Here is a 26,002-nt window from a genome sequence, read left to right as displayed (position 1 = left end):
TTCCTCATGTCGGTTTCATCCTTCTAAGTGTTAGAAGTCGATACCGCACACGCGAAACTCCAAAAGAGGACGGAAATAGGTCGAACTAAAACGAGGCGGGCACCACTTCTAAGGTGCTAAGATAGTCGCAGGAAGACCCCTAAGGCTAGATCCTAATTCCTACGAGAAATACTAGACCTCACGAAAATTGAGGTCAACACTACAGTGCCGAGTGATTAATAGAGTTAATTAGGATTTTGTTAAGTTTAATTAAGATGTTATTTTAAATTTTTATACCTCCCAATACATCTATAATTTGTACATGGTGTTATATTTAAAATTGACCATAAAAAAATGTAGAGATTTATGTAATTATTTTGGATGTATTTTGAGACAGACAACAACAACAACAACAAGCCTTTATTCCACTAGTGTGGTCGGCTGAATGAATTCTTTTTCTCCATTGCATCAGATTGAGTGTCATATTTTCATTTAATTCTAATGAATTAGGTTAATTTTTTAGAAAATATGCCCAGGTCTTTCTAGGTTTACCTCTTCCTTTCTTAACATAATTCAAATCTAAAATATCTACTCTCTTAACTGGATCATAAAATGATCGATGCTTAATGTGACCAAACCATCTTAAACGGCTCTCTAATTTTGTCCACCATAGGAGCTACACCAACCCTACACTAAAATAATAATTTCACATTTTATCTCTAAGTGTAAATCCACTCATCCACCTAAGCATTCTCATCTCAACAACACTTAACTTAATTTTTATGCTTCTCTTTTAAAGGCCAACATTCAACATCATAGGGCATTGCAGGTCTCACCACCATCTTATAAGATTTTTCTCTTAGTTTAAGCGGTACTTTTCTTTCAGACAATAGGCCCGAAGCATTACTCAACTTCAACCAACCAACTCGAATTCTACTAATAAGATTCCCATCTATATTGCCATCACTGTAAACAATAAACCTAAGATATCTAAAGCGTTCACACCTTTTAATAATTTGATCACCCATAGTTACAAATCTGTCACTTGAGCTACTACTACTAAAGTTATATTCCTTGTATTGAGTTTTAGTTCTACTCAAACGAAGTCCTTTAGACTCCAATGTAGACTTCCATATTTCAAGCTTTTCCAGAGCTCTTTCTCTAGTCTTATCCACAAGAAGGATATCATCAGTTAAAAGCATACACCTAGGTACATCCTTCTGTAAATGTCCGGTAAGAGTATCAATAATTAAAACAAAAAATATGTGGGCTTAAAACCGATTTCTGATGTAGTCCAACTGAAATATGAAGATACTTGGTCAATCCTCCTTTTGTTCGAAGACAATTAACAACTCTAGTATGCATATCATTAATGACTTGAATATAAGTCATATCAACACTTTTCTTCTCTAAAACCCTCCAAAGGATTTTTCTTGGAACCTTATCATAAATTTTTGTAAATCAATACAAAGCATATGTAGATCCTCCTTATTTTCTCTGTGCTTCTCCATCAAACCTCTCAATAAATTTATAGCTTTCATAGTAGACCTGCCCCACATAAATCAAATTGATTATGAGAAATCTTTGTAATACGTCAACCTATGTTTAATTATATCCCATAATTTTAAAGTATGACAAATCAATTTAATTCCTCTCTAATTTGCCCACTCTTGTTCATCCTCTTTATTCTTAAAAATGGGGACGAAAATGCTCTTCTTCGACTCCTCAAGCATCTTTTTAGTTTTTAACAATATATTAAAGAGTTTAGTATTCCCGGAAACTCCTAAATCTCCTAAATATTTTCACAAGTCAATTGGGATATCATCATGTCATATAGTTTTTCCACCATTGGTTTTCTTTAAAGCCTCAACTTCTTTTTTACTTCTGCGAAGGAGAAAATGAAATATTTTTTTATACTTAGCAATATTAAGTTCACTAAAGTAAATCGTATTTTTAGCAATTTCATAAAAACTTTATCAAACTAACTCACCTATTTATGTTGAATATCTTTTTCTAAGAAAACCACTTTTTGATTTTCATCTTTGATACTTTTTATTTGAGTTAAATATTTGTTTTTGTTCTCTTTGTTTGACTAGTTTATACATATATTTTTCACTCTCTTTGGTATCAAATATATTATAAAGATCATTAAAAATAAAATTTTTAGCGTCACATGTTGTTCTCTTAAATTTCCTATGGGCCATTTTATATTATTCCCAGTTCTATAGGCTTTTACATTTAAACTAATTTCTGTTACATATTTCTTATATTTTATCTTTTCTTGCACATTATTATTCCACCACCAACTGTTTTTATTTATAGAAGTTTTTTCTTTTGGTACTCGAAGTATATTTCTTACCACTTGTTTAATAGTTTGTTACTTTATCCCGGATAGAATTTGCTTTTTCATGAACATCACAAATCTTGAAAATTTGAGGTTTACTTATAAAAATATTTTTTTTTGTGCTATTTATGTGCTCTCATCCAATTCTATGACAATGATTCATTATATTTTTTTTTATTTTACAACTCTTTATCTTAAAATTCAGAACTAATAATCGATGTTGATTAAATTGACATTACAATCTTTACATTCTTGATGATTTCTTCTTCTCATAAGAAAATAATCAAATTGTGCTTTATTGGATCCTCGTCTCTTTTCTTGAAAAGCGTATTAGCAATAACAAAATCATATGCTAAAACAAAGTCTAATATGACTAACTTTTTCATTAATCACGTTAAAATTGTATGGGCATGTTCATCTAAAATCTTCTATCACTCTACCGACATGTTTATTTAAATCTCCTCCATTAAAAATTCTTTCTTCAAGAGGTATTATTTGTATTAATTCTTTTTAGTCCACAATTATTCTTTAGAACCTGTATCTAAACGTACTTAAGGAGCATAAGCACTTACAATATTAAAAATCTTTGTCTCAACAACAATCTTAAGAACTTAAATTTTATCTTTAATTCTATTAATTTTTATAACATTATCTTTTAAACTTTTATTTATAATTACACCATTTCTAGTGCGACTTTTACCTGAAAATCAAAATTTAAAACTTAAGTTATCCCTGAAAACCAAAATTTAAAACTTAAGTTATCAATCTATTTAGTCTTTTTTCCAACCCATTTAGTTTTTTGAACGCATCATATATTTATCTTTCTATAAATCATAATATCAACTAATTCCATTACATTTCAAAATCATATCCTAGTTTTAGTTTCATGGATTAACTTATTTACTCGCATCCATCCGCAATGTAAGAACCCTTGCTTATTTAACACTACACCCGGGCGTCGGTGTAACATTCCTTGCACACTTTTCTCTGTATTCAAGCTATGCCGTGTAACAGTTTTAGGGGGCGCCCTAGCATTTATACAATGATTAAAATGATTTATGTAATGTTTTTTTGACAAATTTTATGTTGATTGTCGACTACCTAGCACAATCCTCCACTTTTTACATCACGGACTTGAGACTCGACAATGACAGTGTTATTTTGGATGTATTTTGAGAGACGCAAAAAATTAAAATATTTTAAATTGACCAAATTTTAATGTATAAGCCAAAATTGATTATATCCGTGATAGGGTTGGTGTAGCTCCAGTGGAGGGCAAAATCAGAGAGAGTCGTCTTAGATGGTTTGGTCACATTAAACGTAAAAAATCTGATGATCCGATTTGTAGAGTGTTTTAGATTTGACTTCTGTTAAGAAAGACAGAGGTAGACCTAGAAAGACTTGGGCATATTGTATAAAAAATGATCTTAATTTATTGAAATTAAATGAAAATGTGACACTCAATAAGATGCAATGGAGAAAAAGGATTCATGTAGCCGACCCCACTTAATGGGATAAAGGTTTGTTATCGTTGTTGTAAGCTGAAATCGGGTATTATAATCCCCTCGTTGCAAAATACATGGACCACAAAATCGTGGGAAACCGAGATCGTGATTCTTCTTCTTTGGAAGGACCTAAATCCCACTGTCGGATGTTCCTACCTATAAAATACCCGTCGAGATTTTCGAGGTAGCTTCTCACTATCCCTTCCTGGCTATCTATCTGGGATGACATTGCTGAATTGAACTCACCCAAATTATTTCATCTAGTCTTTCAGAAATAGTCAAAGCTTTCTCATCTTTGACATATTGAACCTCTTTTAGTAGTGGCGGTTCTAAAGATAGACTATATATTTGAAATCTTGAAACTCTCTAATCTAGGGTTGCTCTGTTTTTGGTAACGACTTCTCAAAATTCATGACCCTCTTAGACAATCGATGTCAATCTTGTTGATGCTCCTGTTAACACCTGTAAAAAGGTAGCTTGTGCTATCACATTCTCAAACTTTGTATAAACGCCCATTACGTCAAACCTAGTGCCTTTTAGGGTAATCGATTTGAGTCCTATTGAAGTATCTCTCACAGGCTCAACATGAATCCCTATCATCTCTCTCATCAGCTACAAGATAATACTCTTCTTTTGCATCCCCACCTACTTCAGTATCTCATATGTCACTGTCCATCTATTAAAATGTTCCTTGCTTAATGGAAGAAACACCCTCTTAGTTGGACTATCAAACGTAACGTGGCCTAAACTTTGGTACTTTAAACAATTCTTAGCTGAGGTGGATTCAGGAGTACTAGAGGCTTTCACCTTTTCATCTCCCTTTGCGGGTTTTTTCTTTGGCGAGGTTGGCTTGGGTGCTCCACTGAGTGTACTTTTACTTTTTGATCTTGGAATTACATTATGACTAGAACGTGTGGCGGTCACTTGGTGACGTTATTGGTTCAAAATCCGCTGACCACAAGATTCCGTAGAAACGGTTTCACGGCATATGCTCCCACTTCACACAGGTATCTTTTTTATTATATAGAAATCAAATATTGTTTCATGCGCTTTCAGTTTTTTATACTATTTAATGTTTTCCTTTTTTTTTTGCTGCTTGTTATGCAATATTATTGTCTCTTTGAGAAGTCCCCTTGTACAGAGTTTATATATGAAGTTTGCAATCTTACGAATGAAAAATGTGCAAACTAGATGGCATATGCATGCAGAGCATCGAGCACCCTGGGTGTGTTTGGGATGCCAAGTTCTTGGAGAATGGTGATGTTGTGACTGCTTGTTCTGATGGATCTGTAAGAATCTGGACATTACATAGTGATCGAAGTGCCGAACCTTTGGAGCTTGAAGCATATGCACTGAAACTATCTCACTATAAAATCGACAGGTACTATTTATCATGTACAACTGTTTGATGCTTAAAAAGAAACAAAAACCATGGAGAAACAGTTGTTAGTTTTTGAACTTTAAAATTTATTCTTGATATCATTGTGAAACTTTGTTTTAAATGTTTTTGTTTGTCGTTTGTTACCACTTCTTGCTTCTTTCTTTAATAATCATTTATTAATTCTAGGATACTCGTCTTGCAATTTGAAAGGGCATATTATTTGTTTAATTATGAACTAGCAAGAGGTTCAAAGAAATTTCATTGCGCATTAAGTATTCATGTTTACTCTTGGCCCTAAAAAGTACTCTCCCCTTCTTCCTCCTGTCACCTTACTCTTCTCTCTCCACAATCCCCAGGAAAAAAGTTGGTGGCTTGAAGCTGTCAGATCTACCTGGTTTGGAGGCTCTGCAGATTCCAGGTTTTTGCCTTTATCTTCTGTTTGCTCCACCTTCATATGCTTCTCTAGTGTGAGATGCAGTTTCTTTTGCAGCATAAATGAAATTCCTTACCCTCTTTAGCTGCGATCAAGTCAATGTGTAGGATGGCATTGTTCTCTTTAGAGAAGTCCTTTGAGAATCTCTTCATCAAGGATGAGTGTGCTCCAGCTCCCCACAAATGTGTTATAAGCGTTAGCCAATTGCCAAGAATCAGGGCAATTATACCAACAATTATACCAACAAAATAATATCTGTAAGACAAAGAAATGGCTAATAAAAAGGTTTAAAATTCTTCACTAGCTAATATCCCCTAAATGAATCAGATTGTCATAGGAAGTACTTGAAGAAATCGGCACTCAATCCAATGATGTTTCTCAGATAAATCTCATAAACTAATAAATAATAACAAAGATGGCATTCAAAAATAACACTATTGTGTGATACACCATTATTAGAGGTCTGTATGAATGGAATGTATATGACAAACAATATATATTTCTAGCACTATTCAGTGGCATGAATTTCTCCAGTAAATCAATTAGGATTCAAATATTAGCATACTGGTAATCCTAGATACTATTTAAATCTGATTGTTTGCTAATTCTGGTAGCAAATTTTTTCACTCATAAATCCGTAGGCTTTAAATTTTTTGTTAAATTTATCTCCTTATCAACAACTGTATGCACTTTCACATTTTAACTAAGTTAGCCTTTTTTGGTCAAATTATGAAGGTCTCAATGTCAAACTATTAGACAATTATCAACAGCATGCTTCTCGATTAGTCAGCCAATATTCAAAGGAGTTGCTCGCAGAATATTATGCTTGTATTACAAAATACACTATCAAAATTTGAACTTGAATCTTGATTAATTACTATTATGAAAGCTATCGAACTGAAGAACACTTGAGGCTGCCCTTGTTTGGACTTTTGAGATCACGTTTTGGGTGAAATCGAAATTTCATGCATGTTTTTGCTGTTTTAGTGGGAACTGCATGGGGAATGTGACAGAGAATTTCGCCAATTGGCGGAAGCAGTTTGTGAAATTCTGCCATTTATTACACGCATACCCCAAAATTCTTATTTAATATATATATACACACACATTAAGGCAAACTAGATGTCGATGTCGTCTCCCACGCTCGGCTCTGCTAGGGTTTCGACCCATGTCGAACCCTAGCGACCCTTACCGCACAAGATCTTTTCTTCGGTGCCGAAGCCGACGTCGTCGTCCTCTCCATCGTCGTCGTCGTCTCTCCTCTCCGGCGTCGTCGTCTCTCCTCTTGCGTCTCGTCGCCTCTGTTCAAAGCCGACTGCGGCCTCTCATCATCTCTCCTACAGACTTCGTCGTTCTGTTCAACTACAGCTCACGGAAGACGGACAAGAAGGGGCGTTTCCTCCTTTCGTCTTCCTACTCGACTCAGCTCAACAGCTTGACAGCTCGACTGCATCGAGTTTTGGTCTCTTTGGTTCCTGACCTGCCCTCTGACCGACTTGGCTGGACTTCTAAGCTATGATGGAACTTCCTTTTTTTTCAGTTGAACCTGACATAGCCCCCTTTGCTCACGTGGTGGGTAATTCTTAGGTGGAACCGGCGGTTGTCTTTCCCTCAAGTTATAAGGAATATCGCGATGGTACATGTGACTGCCCATTTATTAAGAATGTAAGCAGAAAAAGTGAGAAAACAAAAATCTTTTTCTCGGAGTTATAAATTTCAACCCTGACTAACAAATTTAAGTTTGCTTTTATTGGAAAATTTCAGTGGGGGCACTCACCTATGAAAGTTATTAGGAAAAGTTTTGATGATCTCAAATTAGCAGGAAAGTGGAAAGTGGGGCTCATGGATGGGAGACATTTATTAATTCAATTAACCGTGGCTGAAGACTACACTCAGACTACTCGAGTGGTCTCTTAATTTTGACTAACCGTGGCTGAAGACTACACTCGGATTTTCTCCAATAAATATCTCAGTATTGCTGGTAAATCAATGAAGCTACTCGAGTGGTCTCTTAATTTTGACTCTAATCATGAACCTCCTACTTTACCGGTATGGTTTAGTCTACCAGGTCTCAAGCTGCACTTTTTTATCATCAGGTTTTTTACTTTATTGGGGCCATACTAGGGGACCCTATGAAGTTAGATCTACCGACTTTTAACCTAACCAAAACTTCTGTGGCCAGAATACTTATGGAAAGGGATATTACTTTACCTGATGTTACTGAAGTCTGGTTGGACACAACTCATAATGGATATTGACAACAAATCGTCTTGGAGAATAGATCGCCTTACTGTTCTCATTGTAAGATGTTTGGGCATAGACTGATAAATGTCATAAATTTCATCCTAATTTTAAATCTAAAGATCAAGTGAATAAGGATGAATCTAATCCCACTACTCTGGACATATCTGTTCCATCTGGAGAGAAAGCTACCACAGGACAGATTTTGGATATCGCTAATGATCTACCATCCCTGCTGAGAAGGTGCAACCCGATCCTTTACTTAACATCGCAGTTCCAGATCAAGAACATCATACTACAGGTACAGATCCAAAAGTGCTTATACCACTTATTGTTATTGAAGAAGACTCACTTACATGTCAAGACACTCGAGAGTGCTTCTTTGATTCAATGAAAGATCAACTGGTACAACAAGCGGTTACTTCTAATGTTCAACATCCTACACATGTCCGAAACACTTTAGACCAATATACTTCGGATGAAGAATGACAGGTCTCTTCCAGGAAGAAGAAGACTGGAGGCCGACTCGAGCTTGGAAACTTATTGGATGATAATTGGATGATACTTTGGTCGATACTTTGGTCACTACTGGCAATGACAATCATCTTACCAATTTATTATCTGGCTCATTTCCTAGTACTAGAGGTAGAAGCAAAGGAAAATTGGGTAGCTTTCTAGCTACCTGATACTACGTTTTTTTGACATTTTTTGTTTTTTTATTTTGGTCTCTTGTATTTTTCTGTGATGGTTATCGTGGGGGAAGGGTGTCATGCTTGGGCCCTTCCACACAATATTTATGTATTCTTATTATATACATATATATATTAGAAAAAAACCTGAGGGCAAATATATTAATACGAAAAAGATACAGAAATGTTGTATGAGAGAACCTAAAAGAAAGCCCAACTCATACAATACAACACACACAAAACCCTGATAAAGTAAAAATACAAAAAGGTTGAAAACCAAAAAGCCTAAAAAGGAACAAAAGTGCTAGAAAAGTCCCAATTTAGTCCTCCTGCCTCTAGTTCTCGGAAGTGAGCTGACTATTAAATTGGTATGGTGTGTACCATTGCCTGTAGTAAACAAAGTATTAGATTTCTGAGCTCAATTAGATTTTCATTCTTCTTCTTCCTCCTAGAAGTGTAGACCTGTCATTCCTCATCCGATGCTTGACTCATCTGATCAGTAGATTTCAAAGGTGGTCGGATAGGTGTAGGTCGTTGCACGTCTTGATCGCCATGAGCCTGAATAATATTAACATTTTTCTGGACCGATGAGATGGTTGTGAAGTAGTAGAATTATTTTCACCTGTTTTATCAGTGATATGTTCTAGGGCAGGCGGGGTCTGAAGAACTCCCTTTCCCCTACGATGGGAGGTTCCAAAGACGAGGGAGCTACAACTAGGGATTGAATGGTTGTCATATTGTCCGCCTGATCAGGAGGTAGAATCACAGTCTCTAGCTGAGCAGTTTGCTTTTTTGGTCTGAATTGGGGGTGTAAATGATGACATTGAGAACTGGAGTGTCTAAACATACGACAGTTCGAACAATACGATAGAAAAAATTTAATATCTATATTCTGCCAATATACATAGTGTTGTGTGCCCAACCATATTTCCTCAGAAACGGGTGAAGTGATATCTCTTTCAACATTGACAAGTACTCTGGCTTCAGAAGGACGAGACAAATTAAAAGTAGGAATGCCCATCTTGAGTGACTTCCCATAAGCTGAGGCAATAAAGTACAATACTTTTTGAGAAAAATAATGAAATTTCAGACCAAAGAGACAAGTCCAAATCGAATCCGAACTAGAATGATTGGCGGTTCCGTTTATGGGTCAAAATCCACAGACCCTTTCAGAATTTTCATTGCTCTGTTATCAATTCATATTATCCTTCTAGCAAATAAGCGCATATAATCTTCTTCATTGCTAATTTGAATAAGAATGTGCTCCCATCTAATAATCCAATTTTTCATTCTCCAACAAGATGCATAAGTCCAAACTCTTTGTGAATGAGCTCCATTTTAGGATGATCATATAGAGATTTCCCAACCAAATTTAGACGACAGGAGGAAGCAAGTTGAATACTTTCAACTTCTGTAAAAAAGATGGCAAACTTCTCATTCTTCCTACCAGGTTTCTTAATGTCCTCCGCCCACTTAAACGAAGGAGGGAAAAATGATGATTTTGGTGTGCCTGAAGTGTGGACACCGGCAAGGGCAGCTGCATACAATTTATCCAAGGCCATCCTCAAGGACAGGTGCGACGTTTAGAGAAGAAAGCAGACGAGGAAAAAAAATGCTTCAAAATAGTCGAAAGGGACGACACGGCGAGACGGGACGAGCGCAGGGAAGAATCGTGATCGCGAGCAGCGCTAGATTGAGGCGTAGAATAAGCGAGCGGCGAGACGGGCCACAGACGAGTAGAATCGAGCGCAGAAACACTCGAGCGGGAGACGAGCCTCGTCTCAGAGCCGGAACAAAGGAGAAAAAGAGCGCGAAGACGCCGAGAGGAAACACGCAAGCGAAAGAGAGAGAGAGAGCGAAGCCGATATATATATATGCCAAAATAAAAATTTCATTGATGGAAAGAATATATAAAGGTTTTAGTGAGTGGGTGCTTGGAACCCACTTACAAGACATACAAGACTCAAAAAGTAACAAAAAAGTACAAGTATACAAAAAAATGGACAATTTCCCCAACAAAGGTAAAAAATGGTCCACTAGAGAGCTTAATCATGATGAGTGAGATTTCCTCTCCCTTATTCTAGAGAGGGAGTCGAGCACCAAACTGTAATGAGGGCTTCCACCCAAAACAAGCAAATCATCATTCTGTAAATTCATGAGTTCATTTAGTTTTTTTTCTTCTTCCTGGTTTTGTAAACTTGTCAATCATCTTCGAAGGGTTGTCCGAGCTTATCATTGAGTTGATCATCAATGAGGGCTATTTTTACCTGTTGCACACCTTGAATTTGGCACTCCTCCATGGTTTGAGGGCTCTGAACATCAGCAATAATTGTTTCCATAGCATATGGAGCATCATTTGGCGCCAAAAAGAGAGTTTCCTCATTTTTGGCAACATGAGGGGGCTGAGGTAGTGAGGGGTGCTCTTCTGGGGCAAAATCAGTGGGGATATCCTCTTTAGTTGCAGTTTTCACCATATCAGCTGATGGAATAGGTGCTTCTTGAGTTGTTTGGCGAGGCACTTGAGGTTGGAGTTTCAAATTAGGGTGGAGCTTGAAACATTTTTCAAGTGGGTCCAAACATCTTAAAATGGGTGCAACAAATAATATGGTCTTTGTTTCATGATAATATGTTGTCAATACCCTTTATGTGTAGTGCTAAGCCAAATTTCTTCAATGTCAGATAAAGTGATATCTCTTTCCACAAGGATCCTGACAACAGAAGGTCTGATGAAATTATGTCTAATTTCATTGGTCTCCCAAGCATGCCCCAATAGAATAAAGGACCTGATTGATGAAAAGATGCAACTTAAGTTCAGGTAACTTAAACAAAATTGTTACTGTATGCGGTTCTTGGTTTGGATCAAATTCAGGATACCACTTAAGCAACTTCATAGTTTTTCCTTCAATGGTGAGGTATTTTCTGGAGAAAATCCTAGCATAGTTTTTGTTTGTAGTCAATCGTATCATCACATGTTTTTCATCAAAGAGACCAACCTTCCATTGTCCTACTAGTTTGAGATCCTTAAAAGCTTTGCAAATAACCTCTATTTTGGGATGCCTCAACTGAAATTTCCCAATGCGTGTGAAAAAATAAGAGCAGCTTTACCACCCTTTCTACAAGTTCTCTTATCAAACGGACAATCGAATTTCCCTTCAACGGAATCATGATAGATCCGAGGAAACACCTAATGGTCGACAACCTTCTCAGAGTCTAGACCCTTCCATGCGCCTCAACATAAAATTCTCTTCCTAGGTTCTGATTTGAGGGAGGAACAGTAGTCCTAGAAGCAAGGGTGAAAAAACAAAGAAAGGGAGGAACAATAGTCATAGAAGCAACAGTGCAAAACAAAGAAAGAAATGGGGAGTTGAGGTTGAACTCTGGAGCAGAGGATCGCACTGCTGTCGAGCTGAGTCGAGGAGCAAGGCGAAGGAGGAGCTTCGATTGTGTCCTAGCTAAGTGTTGAAGAAGAAAAGTAGTGCGGGACATAAAATCTAAGAAATCAAATCGAGCCTCTGTTGCTGGGAGAAGTAGCGACTGAAGTTCGTGCGGAGGTGGACAACGAACCTGCAACGACACAACCCTTTCCTCGTCTTCTGTAAGAGGCAACGAAACCGCTTCAACGCGAACCTCTACCCTTCTTCTTCTAGCACGACGAAGCGACGGACATGATACATTCTCTACCAGCATAAAGGTATCGAGGGCTACTCGAGTTGCCATGTCGCGACCAGAGTAAACCCTAGCTGAGCAAAACCCATTGAAAAAATTATTTATATATATATATATATATATATATAAACTAATATATATATTAAGATCGAATGACGAAAGGATTTACTTGGGTTTCGCCTCATGGTGAACTCGGGCATCTGCTTTGTTGATTCTTGCCTCGTCGTGCTCGAAAAAGAAGGGGTTCGCGCCTCAACTTAGTCTGTTTCGTTCTTCGTCGTGCTGTTGCAGTGTGTCGGGCTTCGTCTACTGTTGCGGTTTCGTCCTTCGTCGTTCTTCGTTGTCCTCATCGACTATGCTCGTTGAAGGACGATTTGCGACGAATTCCACACTGATTCACATGTTCCCTTCCGTCGTCTGTGCTCGAACCAAAGGGCTTTCCTCTGCCCCGATCCTTGTTTCCCTGTGTTGGATTCATCTTTCGCTCTCTGCACTCTTCACTGTTTCTAACGCCTCACCTCCTTCATTGGTGATGACTTCAGACATAACTTATGTCGCTGCCCTTGCGGGCGTTCACACATCAGGTACTCCTAGATCGTGTTTGTTCCCGCCTTTCTTTGCGCTGGCGGAGGGTTGCGAGTTCTGTTTCATCAAGAAACCTGGTAGGAAGAAATGAATAAAAACTAGGAATGAAGGTAAATATTCAATTTCTCTTATTCCTTTTCAACGAATTGATTTGATTGATGGATAGTAGGCATGCAAGATTTTCAGGGGTGGTAATTTTGAGTTAAAATTATTAATTTGTGAAATTTTTAATATAATTAAGTTAAAAAAATAGGAGCTTATTAAAATGTGAATTTTTGGTTGAATTCGTTGTGTATAAAAGATCAAAATTTTGAGATGAGGACAATCAGAAATTTTGTTGAGAGGAATTCATAAACTTTTGTGAGACATTCAATTTCTGAAATAAGGATCAAATAGTTCATAGGTCTAACTTCTGCAACTTGCTATAAGTATATCTATTTGTATGTGCATATTTGAAAATTTTTCTTCATATTGAGGATATTTTTATACTATTAACAAGGTTTTAATCTCGTGTTTATGATTATTTTTTGTAATGAATTAGTACATTGTTTTAGAATTCAAGTTAAGATAAATTTGTACGATATAATGCATTGTTAAATATGTAATGGTAATTATTACATGTAATGCTAGCCTTTCATACTTGTTAGTATACTTCGAATGTTAACAAGTACATATCCATACTAATTAAGCGAATGCCTTTAAAAATAATTTAATAGGTAAATAATATCAACGGAATATGATGCATGATTGTGTGACGATTTAAGTGGACTATATTTTTGTTCGCTCATGCATGATTAGTAAAGTCAGGATGAGTATTGGTGGAAAATATGTCCGCCTGAATTGTCTCTATTATACATTTGTTAGGGCTTAAGGGGGTTTAGTGGGATGTGATTGAAATTAGTATTAGAACAAATATTTGAATTACACTTCTTAAGAAAGCCTAGTTGAATTTAGAGTCGAATAGGGATTGAGATTAAAAATTTAATTTAACTATTATAGGGCTATAGGTTGATTTGATTTGGGTAGTTGATCAAAAAATTGAGAAGTAATTTATGCATGACATAATTTTTATATGATATTTCGTTAAATAAATAAATTGATGCCATTAGAGATAAATGTATCTTGAGAAATACCAAAAGTAATGAATAGTCGGTCATTTAGACCTACAATAAAATTATAAAAGCAACTTGCAAATGATTCTTATAGGATTGAAATTTAGGAAAAAAATACAAATGAGGATGTCCGACCTAAAGAGCTGCATGTTATACAACTTCCTATAAGTTTATAAACTTGGTATATACATGTGTGACAACCCAAACTCTCACCGAACAAGGTATTGTTCGCTTTTGCCCAGTGGCCTCATGAGTTTGCCCTGTTGATGTAAATTCTATGGAAGCCATCCATCCCAAGAGTAATCCAAGGAGAGCATGCTTAATTTTGAAGTTTCTAATGAAATTCCACCGTTATATCAAAAAGCATTTTAATGTTTAAGAGTTCAGCTTCAGTCTACTTAATGAGTTTCAAAATCACTCTAACTTAAATACTTGTCGTCCTGGTCAGTGCTCTATATCCATAATCATGCACCAGACACATGAGATTCTAGAGGCGATCCCCTATAGATTCAAATTGCTCTGACCTTATAGCACTTTATTCCATCTAGGGTTCAAGAGGTGGCTTTCATAGCATATTACGTTGTTCTGTATGACACTCAGTTCTCATCTTTCGGTTGGTGTAACATGCTCTAACACCATTTGTGACTGCCCGAACTCTCATACGTTAAGGTATTGTCTGCTTTGGCCTAATGGCCTTACAATTTTGACCCATTGGTGTAACATCCTAGTAGGTCACCCATTATAGGAGTGTTCCAGCATGAACATGCTTAACTTTGGAGTTTCTAATGAAATTTCAATTATTCCACTAAAAAGCTTCTCAATGTGTAAGAGTTCGACGTCAATCTATTTAAGGAGTTTCACAATCTCCCTCATTTAAGTATTTGACGTCTCTATTAGTGCTCTATACACATAATCATCCACCAGGCAGATGAGATTCTAAAGGTGGTTTAAGAGTTGGCTCCCACCATGTAGCACTTTGTCCCATCTAAGATTCAAGAGGTGGCTCTCATGGCTTAGCACTTTGTTTTGTATGATATTTGGCTCTCATGGCTTAGCACTTTGTTTTGTATGATATTTGGTTCTCATCTTCTTGTTGGTGTAATGCTCTAAGATTATTTGTGACAGCCTGAACTCTCAACCATCAAGGTATTGTCCGCTTTGGTCTTGTGGTCTCACAATTTTGACCCATTATTGTAACTTCACAGGAGGTCACCCATCCAAGGAGTGCTCCGGGATGAGCATTTTTAACTTTGTAGTTTCTAATGATATTCCATCGTTACATCAAAAGACGCCTCAATGCTTAAGAGTTCGACTTTCAATCTACTTAAGGAGTTTGACAATATGCGTATATAAATTTCTTCATATTGAGCGTTTTTTCATGCTATTATTTAGGTTTAATTCATTTGTATATGATTCACTATTCATAACAATTTAATGATATATTTATAAAATTAAAGTTAAGATCAATTATTAAGATATAGTGGTTGATTAAGTATATAATGATTGAATAATACATGTCACACTATATTCTTGATGTATACTTGTATTGTTTGAATTTTAACAGGTATATATCCATTTGTAACTAAGCGAATCTGGATAAAGTATTGTAACATGTAAATAAAGATTAGTGAAAATTTATGTGTAATTTATGAAGGTTTAGACTGATTAATTTTTGCTCATTCTTTCCTAATGAGTAAAAGTCAGCATGCCTGTTGGTGGAAAATGACTGTTTAAATGATCTTTTTCTATTGCACTACTATTGGGCGGGAGAGGTGTCTAATGTGTATGACATATTATCTGTTTTTGTTAGTCATTATTTGGCGTGGCAATTTAACCTTTTTTTACTTAATATTAAAAACTTCTAATGGTTACTGCAGGCACGACTAATGGGCAAACTAAAGTTATCAGAGAAGGGGATATTGGTGTTGCTTACTCATGGAATGCAAAGGAGTATAATTGGGATAAGGTATGTCCATTTCAAAATATTTGGATTTATTTACTTGTTTTGTTCATGTTAGGTATTTTTTTTTTGTTTTTATTGAAATTTGGATAAAGTAATTTATATAAATTTTTATAAGATTCTTTTGTTGTTTTTTTTTTTAAATTAGATTCTTTTGCTTAAAAAATTCTCAACTTTTTAGATGTTTGCAATTTTTTTAAAACAAGTTTTTTTTTCCTCCTTTCCCAAAGTTCCATTACCCAAGTTTCAAAGCCTCTTTCATCTGCAAGCTCCAACTTCTCATATTCTATATCCGATTTCCTCTAGCTGGCCTAAAACATGAGATCCGTCCCCGAGCTCATCCTTGTATCCCCAAACTCTATCATAGAGCATCTTATGTTGGCCCCGACATCATTCTCATTCTCCTTGATAGTGTACAAATTGTATTAAACAAAGGAAAAGATATACAAGTGGTAAACAAGAAACCTAGTCTACAAAAACATGGGCTCGGTCAAAATCAACAAAAAAGAATAGGAAGTGGGAACTGTCCAACTTCCCATGAAAAAACTATTATGTATTCCCATATGCGCACAATTGTGTGCAACTGCGTTCTTCTTTCCATCTTTTTGTTGAAATAAAACTTGCTTGAAGGCAGTCAAAATAGAAAAGACTTATGTATCCTATGGCCTAGCTCTGCAAGTATCTTTGGACTTTGTTGAAAGAAGGTGCTAATGCTTTGTTTGTTGCTTTCAATGATGAGACCCTTGACTTCATATATCCACGGCTTTATAAGATGTTTGACAGAGTTAATGGCCCGAACTTCCACTTGAGCATTATCCCAATGTTCAATATATGTTCCTGCTGCCAAAAGTTCAATTTTTTCATCTCTTGCGGCAATGCCACCGATATAGGATGGGAGTAAGGCTCCACATTAATTTTGAGCCATTCTGGAGAGAGAGAGGTGCGTTCATGTAAGTCTCTCATTGCTCTAGAAGATGGAATTTATGTTTTGTGGTCATAACTTTCAAAGCATTGGAAGCTACGATAGTTCCTTTCGACTTTCAGATATAGAAATGACTTCAATAATTTTGTGTTAAGTGTTGGAATTGGGATCAGGTATTGTAATAACTAAATTTTTAATATAATATTCATAATAAATATACTTATATTAAATATCAAATAAATAAGGAAAAGAAATTTTGAAACGACATGAGTAACCATCCATGTGGTTCTACTTAAGAGAAGAATGCCTCTTGCGAACCGAAATGAAATAGATGATTAGATCGATAGAGCAAGAGTGGGAGAAGGAATGAGGTTTTCTCGTGTGGTTATCATACCAGGGATTTCGACGCTTTTGTAGGAAGTCGACACTAAGTTCTTCGTGTACGAAGGAGAAGAGAAGTCGAAGGCTTGCGAGAGAGGAGAGGTGTGCGAGAGTCGAAACCGAAGCCCCAACAAGCCTCGTTGCTTATTGTTTGAGCGATGATGGAGAAGAAGAAGGGAGGAGGAACGACTTTGCGTGAAGGTTTGAGCAGAGAAGAAGAATATGTCAAGGTGCTTCGCATGCGATGCCACTGTCGAGCTGGATGCGTTATGCGGAACCCTAGCCGACATCCATAAGGCGTGCAACTTTTCTGCGAGTGAAGTAAGACAAGAGGAAGGAGGGAAGCAGACGACCTCTCACATTCTATGTTGAAGTCGAGACTTCTTCAAAGGATGAGTAGGAGAAGCTTTCAGCGTACACGGGTTAAGAGACCAAACAGGGAATATAAGGTAAGAGTAAAGTATTTATGTTAAAGATTTTATTTTAACTAATAATTTTGTTTTAATGTTAATATTATAATATGAATCAGGGAATTAAGAAAGTTTGATTCAAAAGATTAGGTCATTGGATTATAGATTTTGTAAGGAGCAAGAAAGAGAGCAAGTGGAGATAAATGTTTATGTTTTTATTTATAAACCAATTTTTATAGCATTATGTAGTTATTAATTTTTGTGAGTAGAATTGAGAAGAATATTTGATTCAAGTGAGAAAAAAATATGAGTATATATATATATATATATATATATATATATATGGAAGAAAATGTTGTCTGCTTCGTCGAGGCAAACCCTAGTCTCTGCTACTTGTAATTCCACGCTTGTAGAAGAAGGGGAGTACACTCCTCTGTTCAGTCGCCTGCTTCGTTGAGCTACGCCTGTGCTCACTGCTCGCTTTGGGGCCGATTGTGCTGCGCCTGCTCGCTGTAGGGCCGTTCGAATTGGGCTGTGCTCACTGCTCACGTTCTGCTGTTTCGACCAGTACACACCTGTTTCTTTCGTCCTGCACTTGTTTCCGCGGGTTCGACGACCCGACTGCTGTTTCGACCAGTACACACCTGTTTCTTCCGTCTTGCACTTGTTTCCGCGGGTTCGACGACCCGAAGAGTGTCCATTTGCTTCTGGTCGCGCTCCATCGGTTTCGACCGTTTGGGTTCTTTGCCGGTTGGGTGCTTTGGCTTTTGCATCTGCGGGCTGAAGGATCGTCGTTATGGCGCTTCCTTCTTCTTCGGTTGATCCCGACAAAGCTTCTTTCGCCCACGTGGTGGATAATTATCTTGCGGAATCTACTATTATCTTCCCCTCAAGCTATAAAGAATGTCGTGATGGTACGAGTGATTGTTGCTTTCTTAAGAAGATAAGTAGGAAGAGTGAGAAAACAATATTATTTTTCTCTGATTCAGAAATTTCAACCATAACTAAGAAATTCAAGTTCGTTCTTGTTGGGAAATTTCAGTGGGGGCACCCATTTATGGAAGTTATTAGAAAGAGGGTTGACGATCAGAGTGTTGACGATCTCAAACTTTTAGGCAAATGAAATGTGAGACTTTTGGATGGGAGACATGTGATGATTCAGTTAACCCTAGTTGAAGACTATGCTAAGATTTTCTCTAAAAAATATCTCAACATTGCAGACAAGTCAATGAAGTTACTCAAGTGGTCTCCTGATTTTAACCTAAATCATGAGTCTCCTACTGTTCCGGTATGAATTAGTTTACCTGTTCTCAAGTTGCATTTCTTTAATCATCAGATTCTTTATTCTATTGGAGTCATTCTTGGAGATCCTATGAAGCCAGATATGTCCACCTATAACCTAACCAGGTCTTCTGTGACCAGAATACTTGTGGAAAGAGATATTACCTTACCTGATTTTACTGAAGTCTGGCTGGACACAACTCACAATGGATATTGACAACCAATTATCATGGAACATAAAACTTTCTATTGTACCCACTGTAAGATGTTTGGGCATACACTTGTTAAATGTCACAGGCTTCATCCAAACTTGAAAACTAAAGCTCAAGCAAAACAAAGAGGGGTCTAACCCCATTGCTATGAACATATCTGCTCAATTTGTGGAGGAAGTTCCCACAAGACAGGATTTGATGTTCGATTTGCCTGTGGATCCCCCCTTGCCAACACTGCAGTTCCTGATGAAGAACACCATAATATAGGTACAGATCCAAACGTGTTCATATCATTCACTGTTATTGAAGATGACCCACTTACATGTCAGGAAACATAAGAGTTCTCCCACTCCCCTGATCCGATAAAAGATCAGCTAGTACAAGAAGTAGTTGCTTCTAATGCAACAACCTACACATGTCCGACACACATTAGATCAATCCATTGACCAGGAGAGCCAATATTCGGATGAGGAATGTCAAATTTATTCCAGGAGGAAGAAGAAAAATGGAGGCAGACTCGAGCTCGGGAATTTATTGGATGATACACTGGTCAATACTGGCAATAACACTCATCTCACCAATTTATTAGCTGGCTCCTTCCATAGAATTAGAGGCAGAGGCAAATCAAAATTGGGTCGCTATTTAGTTACCTGATAATCCAGATTTTGACACTTTTTTGTTTTTCTTTTCTTTAGCTCTTTTTTTTTGTATTTTCTTATTTTGGAACCATTTGCATATGGTGGTTATCGTGTGGGCAGGGTGTCATGTTTGGGCGCTCCCACACAATCTATCTGTATCCTACTTTGTTTTTAATATATTAGTCATTGGGCTTTCTCAATATATATATATATATATATATACTCTCGGAATCAGAAATTTCTACTCTGACGGAAAAATTCAAGTTTACTCTTATTGGAAAATTTCAGTGGGGACACCCTCCTATGGATATTATCAGAAAAAAATGTTGATAATCTTAAGCTAGCAGACAAGTGGAAAGTGAGACTCATGGATAAGAGACATGTGTTGATCCAACTAATAGTGGATGAAGACTACACCAAGATTTTCTCCAAGAAATATATATCGAAGGCAAATCAATGAAGTTACTCAAGTGGTCTCCTAATTTCGACCCAAATCATGAAACTCCCACTATACCGGTATGGTTTAGTTTATCTGGTCTCAAACTGCATTTTTTTCACCATCAGGTTCTCTACTATATTGGGGCCATTTTTGGGGATTCTGTAAAACTAGATCTGCCTACTTTCAACCTAACCAGACCCTCGGTGGCCAAAATACTTGTGGAAAGAGATGTTACTTTACCTGATGTTACTGAAGTCTGGTTGGGCACAACCCATAATGGTTATTAGCAACAAATCGTCATAGAACACAAACCTCCATATTGCACCCACTGTAAGATGTTGTAAGGTGTGTGGTCATGTCCTTGATAAATGCCACAAGTTTCATCCTAATTTGAAATCTAAGGTTCAAGTGAATAACGATGGGTCTAACCCTACTGCTGTGGACATTTTAGTTTCACCTGAGGATCATACTATCAGAAATGAGGTGTCTGTTGCCCCTGAGGATCTCCCCCATGAAACTGTTGTTACTGCTGCTGCGAGTGATGAGATGTTGGCACCTAAAAAATCCATACAAAATAATATTGATGGACTCTTACCTATAAATGATGGAGTTCAGACTGATAATCAGGAGAGCCTCACAGCTCCAATTCTTCAAGAAGTATCCGGTGTAGCGGGAACTCATACTTCACAACCTACTGTGGGTACTACTGTTGGTAATTCTTCAGCTCTACCCCATCAGGCTGATTCTCCGGAGGAGGAATGACAGGTTTACACTTCGAGGAGGAAGAAGAAGAATGGAGATCTACTAGAGCTCAGGAGTCTTATGGATGATACTTTGGTTACTACGGGTAATGGTCAGCACCTTACCAATCTGCTAGCTGGATCCCTAACGAGAACTAGAGTCAGAGGCAAGACTAGATTGAGATGACCCACACTTTTTCGGCGCCCGGGTGGTTTTTGGGTTTCTTTTTATTTCTATATGTACCCATCTTTTACATTTTTTGTGTGTTGTACCGTGTGGGTTGGTTGTTTAGGCCCACCCATACAAACTTATCTGTATCTTTTATCTTTAATATATAAACTCTTGGGCTTTTTAAATATATATATATATATATATATATATATATATATATATATATATATAAATAAGTAAACTATATTTAAAACTTTCTTTTAGGACGGGATTCGTATAGCTATATGCATCTTTAGCTGATATAGGTATTAGTCGAACAATGGAAGTGTGGGAATAAGCTTTTACAAAATCTTCTAAGGCAAGTGTGAATAATTATTTTTTTATATGTATTAAATAAATGTTTGTTTAGGAAATAATTTTTCTTATTGCTTTAGACTGTTATTTTTATAACTATATGCATATTGTGAGCTCGCGAATTAATGAAAATGAAGTGAGAAAAGGAAAATGATTGTTCATCGTCTTTGGATGGAGGTAATTTAAGCAAATAAAATGTAAATAATTAAGTCATCCAGTAATACTCTAGATGGTACTACTACGTGATGCAATGTGTCAGTATACTATAAAAGAAATGAAAGTCGTAAATGTATACCTTTGGGTGTAAATTTTTTAAGGTACCTACAAGTATAATTTTGATGATATATTCAGGTATGATGGTAAATTTGTTATGACTTCTTAAAGATGTTAAAAAAGATAAATACTTAATTTCCAGTGAGAATGATAAAATTTAGAATAAATGCTTGTATTTTGATTAAGTAATGAATTACATTTCCTTTGGTCATCATTCATGCATAGTATGTGCTTATAAATTTAATGCATATTAATGTTGTAATTGCTCACTAAGTTGTGGTAAACGTAATGTTGAAGCTATTTATTTTTTTAGAAATAAAAAAACCGTAGGTTGATATGTCTGCTAGGATGAATTTAGTTTATAGAAGGGTTACTGCTGATAGGTATTATGATTGTTGTTTGTCTTTATTTTTTTCTTCTGGATAGTGATATACTATTATATGCTAGTTCGAGATATTGTTTATAGACTATGTAACCAATTTTGGACGTTTTTATTTCTTTGTGGTTTATTTTATATATATTTGAAGTTGAAATATGTGATAAGTAAATTAAATGTTAATATCGTTCGACTGCATTTCTTGATTTGGTTAATTCTAAGTTATCATGTACGTTCAGGATAAAAGTGATATTAAAACGATTGGTTTAGATAATGATCAAGAAGTGTCATTATTTTGATTAAATTAATTCTTAAATAATATTAATGAAGAGTTAAATTGTGTCTAATTATAATCTTTCTTATGTTATTCAAGAAATATGAAAAATTAAAGGGAAGAAGTTTTAGATGATGTGGTAGAAGTTCATGCACCTCTACAGATTGTTGTAAGTACAAATGCTTTTGCTGAGATAATAGTTGCAATAACACAGATGATTAATAGCTCTCAGATTCCGGTTCAATTTTAGTGGAGGAGGTCAGATGATGGACAAGTATTTGAAATTATTTTAGGATATGCGACTACCTCACTTTTTTGGAGAAGGATGTCTGGTGGATGCTGAGAGTTGTTTACTAAGGAAAAGGTTTTAGATGCGTTTTTTCTCCGGAGAGGAGGGTTACACTAGTCAGTTTTGCCTTATAGGGAGAAGTGAAGAGATGGTGGCGAGGTCAATTATAGGAGAAATTTTGAGGTAGAGCTAGCCACGTGTTACAGTGGGACTAGTTCGTGAACAATTTTAGAGACCAGTTCATATCACTTTCAATTGATGGAAAAATGTAGGATAAATTCATTAGACCGGTGCAGAGAAATCGATCTATTATGCAGTGTGAAGCTCAATTCACTATGCTTTCAAGGTATGTACCTCAGTTGATTCCAAATGCATATGCTTTCAAGGTATGCACCTCAGTTGATTCCAAATGCAGTGCAGAAGAGAAGTGCCACAGGTTTTTGTGTATGCTAAACGATTTGATTAATCATCTACTGATTCTTCTTGGGATTGATAATTATTCTATTTAGGTGGAGAGGGTCAAGAGGATTGAGTAGGATTTAGAAGCTAATCAAAGGAGGAAAGACTTTCAAAAGGGGAGAAATTCAGAGGAATACAAGTTTCTTTAGGATTATCAAGTCAAGCAGTCCTTCCGATCAGAAAATACAGGTGCTAAAAAGGCCAGATTCAGTAGTGTTGACAACCACATTGAAGCGAATAAATGTGGCAAGTGTGGAAGGTCTCACAGGGGTGAGTGTCTCTCTGCATCCAACACTTGTTTTTGGTGCCACCAACTAGGATATATGACCAAGAATAGCCATAGATTGGGACAAAAAACTCCAACAGATTTTAGTGGTAGTGTTGCGCCACCTTAGAGGAGCTTTGGTAGACCGAGTGTAGCCGAATCTTCATAATCAGTGCGAAATTTTGGTTTGAATCAGCAAAATATCCAACCTAGGGTTTATGCACTTTCACAGCAGGAAGCTAATGACAACTCTGAAGTTATTGTATGTATGTATTACATTTAAGAATTTTTAACCAGGTGCCCCTTTAAGCAACAAATAATTCATGTCATGTCATTCATGATATAATGTAAGAATTTAAATATATTAATAAGTCAAATCTAAATGTTCAATTTAATGATTGTAATGATAGGTATCGTATATCTAATTGTTTGATTCATGAGCATTGTATTTTTTTACGGCGAAAGAGTTGGTTAAAGTGATACAATTAAATAATACTTTAATGAATGTGATATTATCGGTTAGAATGTTGGATGATACTTTTATCGAGGTCAATCAATCATGTAAGGTGAAGTTAATGATTGATAAAAAAGATTTTGATGCACAATTAATTGTGTTACCCTCTATGGAATTTGAGATAGTTTTAGGCATGGTTTTGTTGTCTAAAACTTTTATCACAATTGATTTTGTAATAAAAAGATTGTTAAAATTAATAGATGGAGAGACTGTTGTTAATACATGTAGAGATAGAGGGTTAGCATCCATGATAATTACTTGTTTAAAAGCTTTCAAATTGTTGAATCGTAGAAATCAAAGTTTTCTTATTCAAGTAACAGATATTTCTAAGGAAGTAAAGTTTTTGGTGATATTTCAACGGCTAGAGAATGTCTATTAGTTTTTCTTGATGATTTATCAGTACCACCAATAGTGCGAGAAATTAACTTTACTGTTTAGTTTTTGCCAGATTATGAGCTTGTATCCAAGACACCCTATAGGATGACAGTTAAAAAGAGTTGTAGGAATTGCTAGATGAGGGGTTCCTTATCTTGGAAAGCTCCAGTATTGTTCGTGAAGATGACAGATGGGAGTTTTAGAATGTGCATTGAATATAACAAGTTTAATAAGCTAACGTAAAAATAAATATTTAATGTCATGGATTGATGACTTGTTTGATATATTGGAAATGACTTTTGTATTTTTAAAGATTGATCTAAGGTCAGGTTATAACCTATTGAGAATTTAAGAAGAAGATATAGTAAAGACGACTTTCATGACCAAATATAGGCATTATGAGTTTGTGATATCATTTGGACTAAATAATGTTCCAACGGTCTATATGGATTTGATGAATAGAATCTTCAAATATTTTTTGGATACTTTTATGATTCTTTTTATAGACGTTATCATGGTGTATTCTAGTGATGAAGCCAACCATAAAGATCATTTGCATGCTATTTTAATAGAGAATAGACTATATGTCATATCTTCTAAATGTGAATTTTAGTTTAAAAGTGTAATTTTTTGTGAGCATATTATTAGTGAAGATGACATATCTGTGGATTAGAATAAGATCAACACGATTGCAGATTGACTAAGAACTATCATATAACTGAGGTCTGGACTAGGTTTGACTAGTTATTACAAAAGATTTATAGATGAGTTTTCACATGTTGCTATGCCATTATCTAATTCGACTCAGAAGAGAGTGAAATTTGAATTGTTAGATCATTGTGATGAGGCAACCTAAATGCTTGTTTAATGACCACTCCAGTGTTGTTTATTCGTTATGGATCTGATAGGTTTCAGATTTTTTAGTGATGCATCTTTGAAGGATTTGGGTTTGTGTACTTATGCGATATGGAAGAGTCTTTGCTTATGCTTCTAATTATTTGAAGAATCATGAACGATATTATCCCACACATGATTTGCAGCTTGCAATTCTTATTTTTTTTGTATTTAAGGTATGAACGCACTTTGTATATGGAGTACAATGTGAAACATTTACAAACCATCGGAGTTCCAAATATATATTCACTCAAAATGAATTGAATCAAAGGCAGAGGAGAATCTTGGAGTTTATTAAAGATTATGATTTAAATATTCAGTACCATCCAGGAGGAGCTAATGTGGTGGCAGATGAATTGAGTAGGAAGGCTTCAGGTAATGTGAACTATTTGATTACTCAGCAGGAGCAATTACTTAAAGAGTTGGAGAATCTGAAGCTCTCTATAATTAATTATATTGATGACGACATGACTCAATTAAATTAGTGGACTATGCAAGCCACTTTGAAAAATAGAATTTAGAATTCATTAGCCAGAGATAACAGTGTTCAGAAAATCCTGGAGTTGGTTTAAGCCATACAGTTTGGTGAAGTATGTGTTAGATTGGATGACTTGTTGAAATATAAATGTAGGGTTTATGTTCCAGATATCGATAATTTTAGACGGGAAATTCTCGAGGAGGCACATTTATCTGAATATATTATTTATTCAGGTGGTAATAAAATATATCAAGATCTCAACGAAATATTTTGGTGGTCAGGATTGAAGATCAATGTAGCGAAAGTTGTGGCTAAGTGTCCTACATGTTAGCTAGTGAAGGCATAACATCATTATCCTTGA

At 36.0% G+C, this 26,002-nt stretch overlaps 1 protein-coding gene across 2 annotated transcripts in view; it reads left to right on the top strand.

Annotated features, from left to right (window-relative positions):
- LOC110021982 (phospholipase A-2-activating protein) overlaps positions 1-26,002 on the top strand; it is a 171,263-nt gene that overhangs the window by 48,761 nt on the left and 96,500 nt on the right. For both annotated transcript variants that reach the window (XM_020720727.1, XM_020720726.1), the window contains exons 7-9: positions 5,020-5,209; positions 5,566-5,627; positions 15,813-15,901. In XM_020720727.1, the coding sequence (XP_020576386.1) occupies positions 5,020-5,209; positions 5,566-5,627; positions 15,813-15,901 (341 nt within the window). The remainder of the gene's footprint in view (positions 1-5,019; positions 5,210-5,565; positions 5,628-15,812; positions 15,902-26,002) is intronic.

This window comes from Phalaenopsis equestris, unplaced genomic scaffold (genome assembly GCF_001263595.1).
Source record: "Phalaenopsis equestris unplaced genomic scaffold, ASM126359v1 Scaffold000159, whole genome shotgun sequence".
NCBI classification, from domain to species: Eukaryota; Viridiplantae; Streptophyta; class Magnoliopsida; order Asparagales; family Orchidaceae; genus Phalaenopsis; species Phalaenopsis equestris.
Note: the sequence above shows the minus strand (reverse complement) of the source record. Positions and strands in the feature narration are given on the sequence as shown.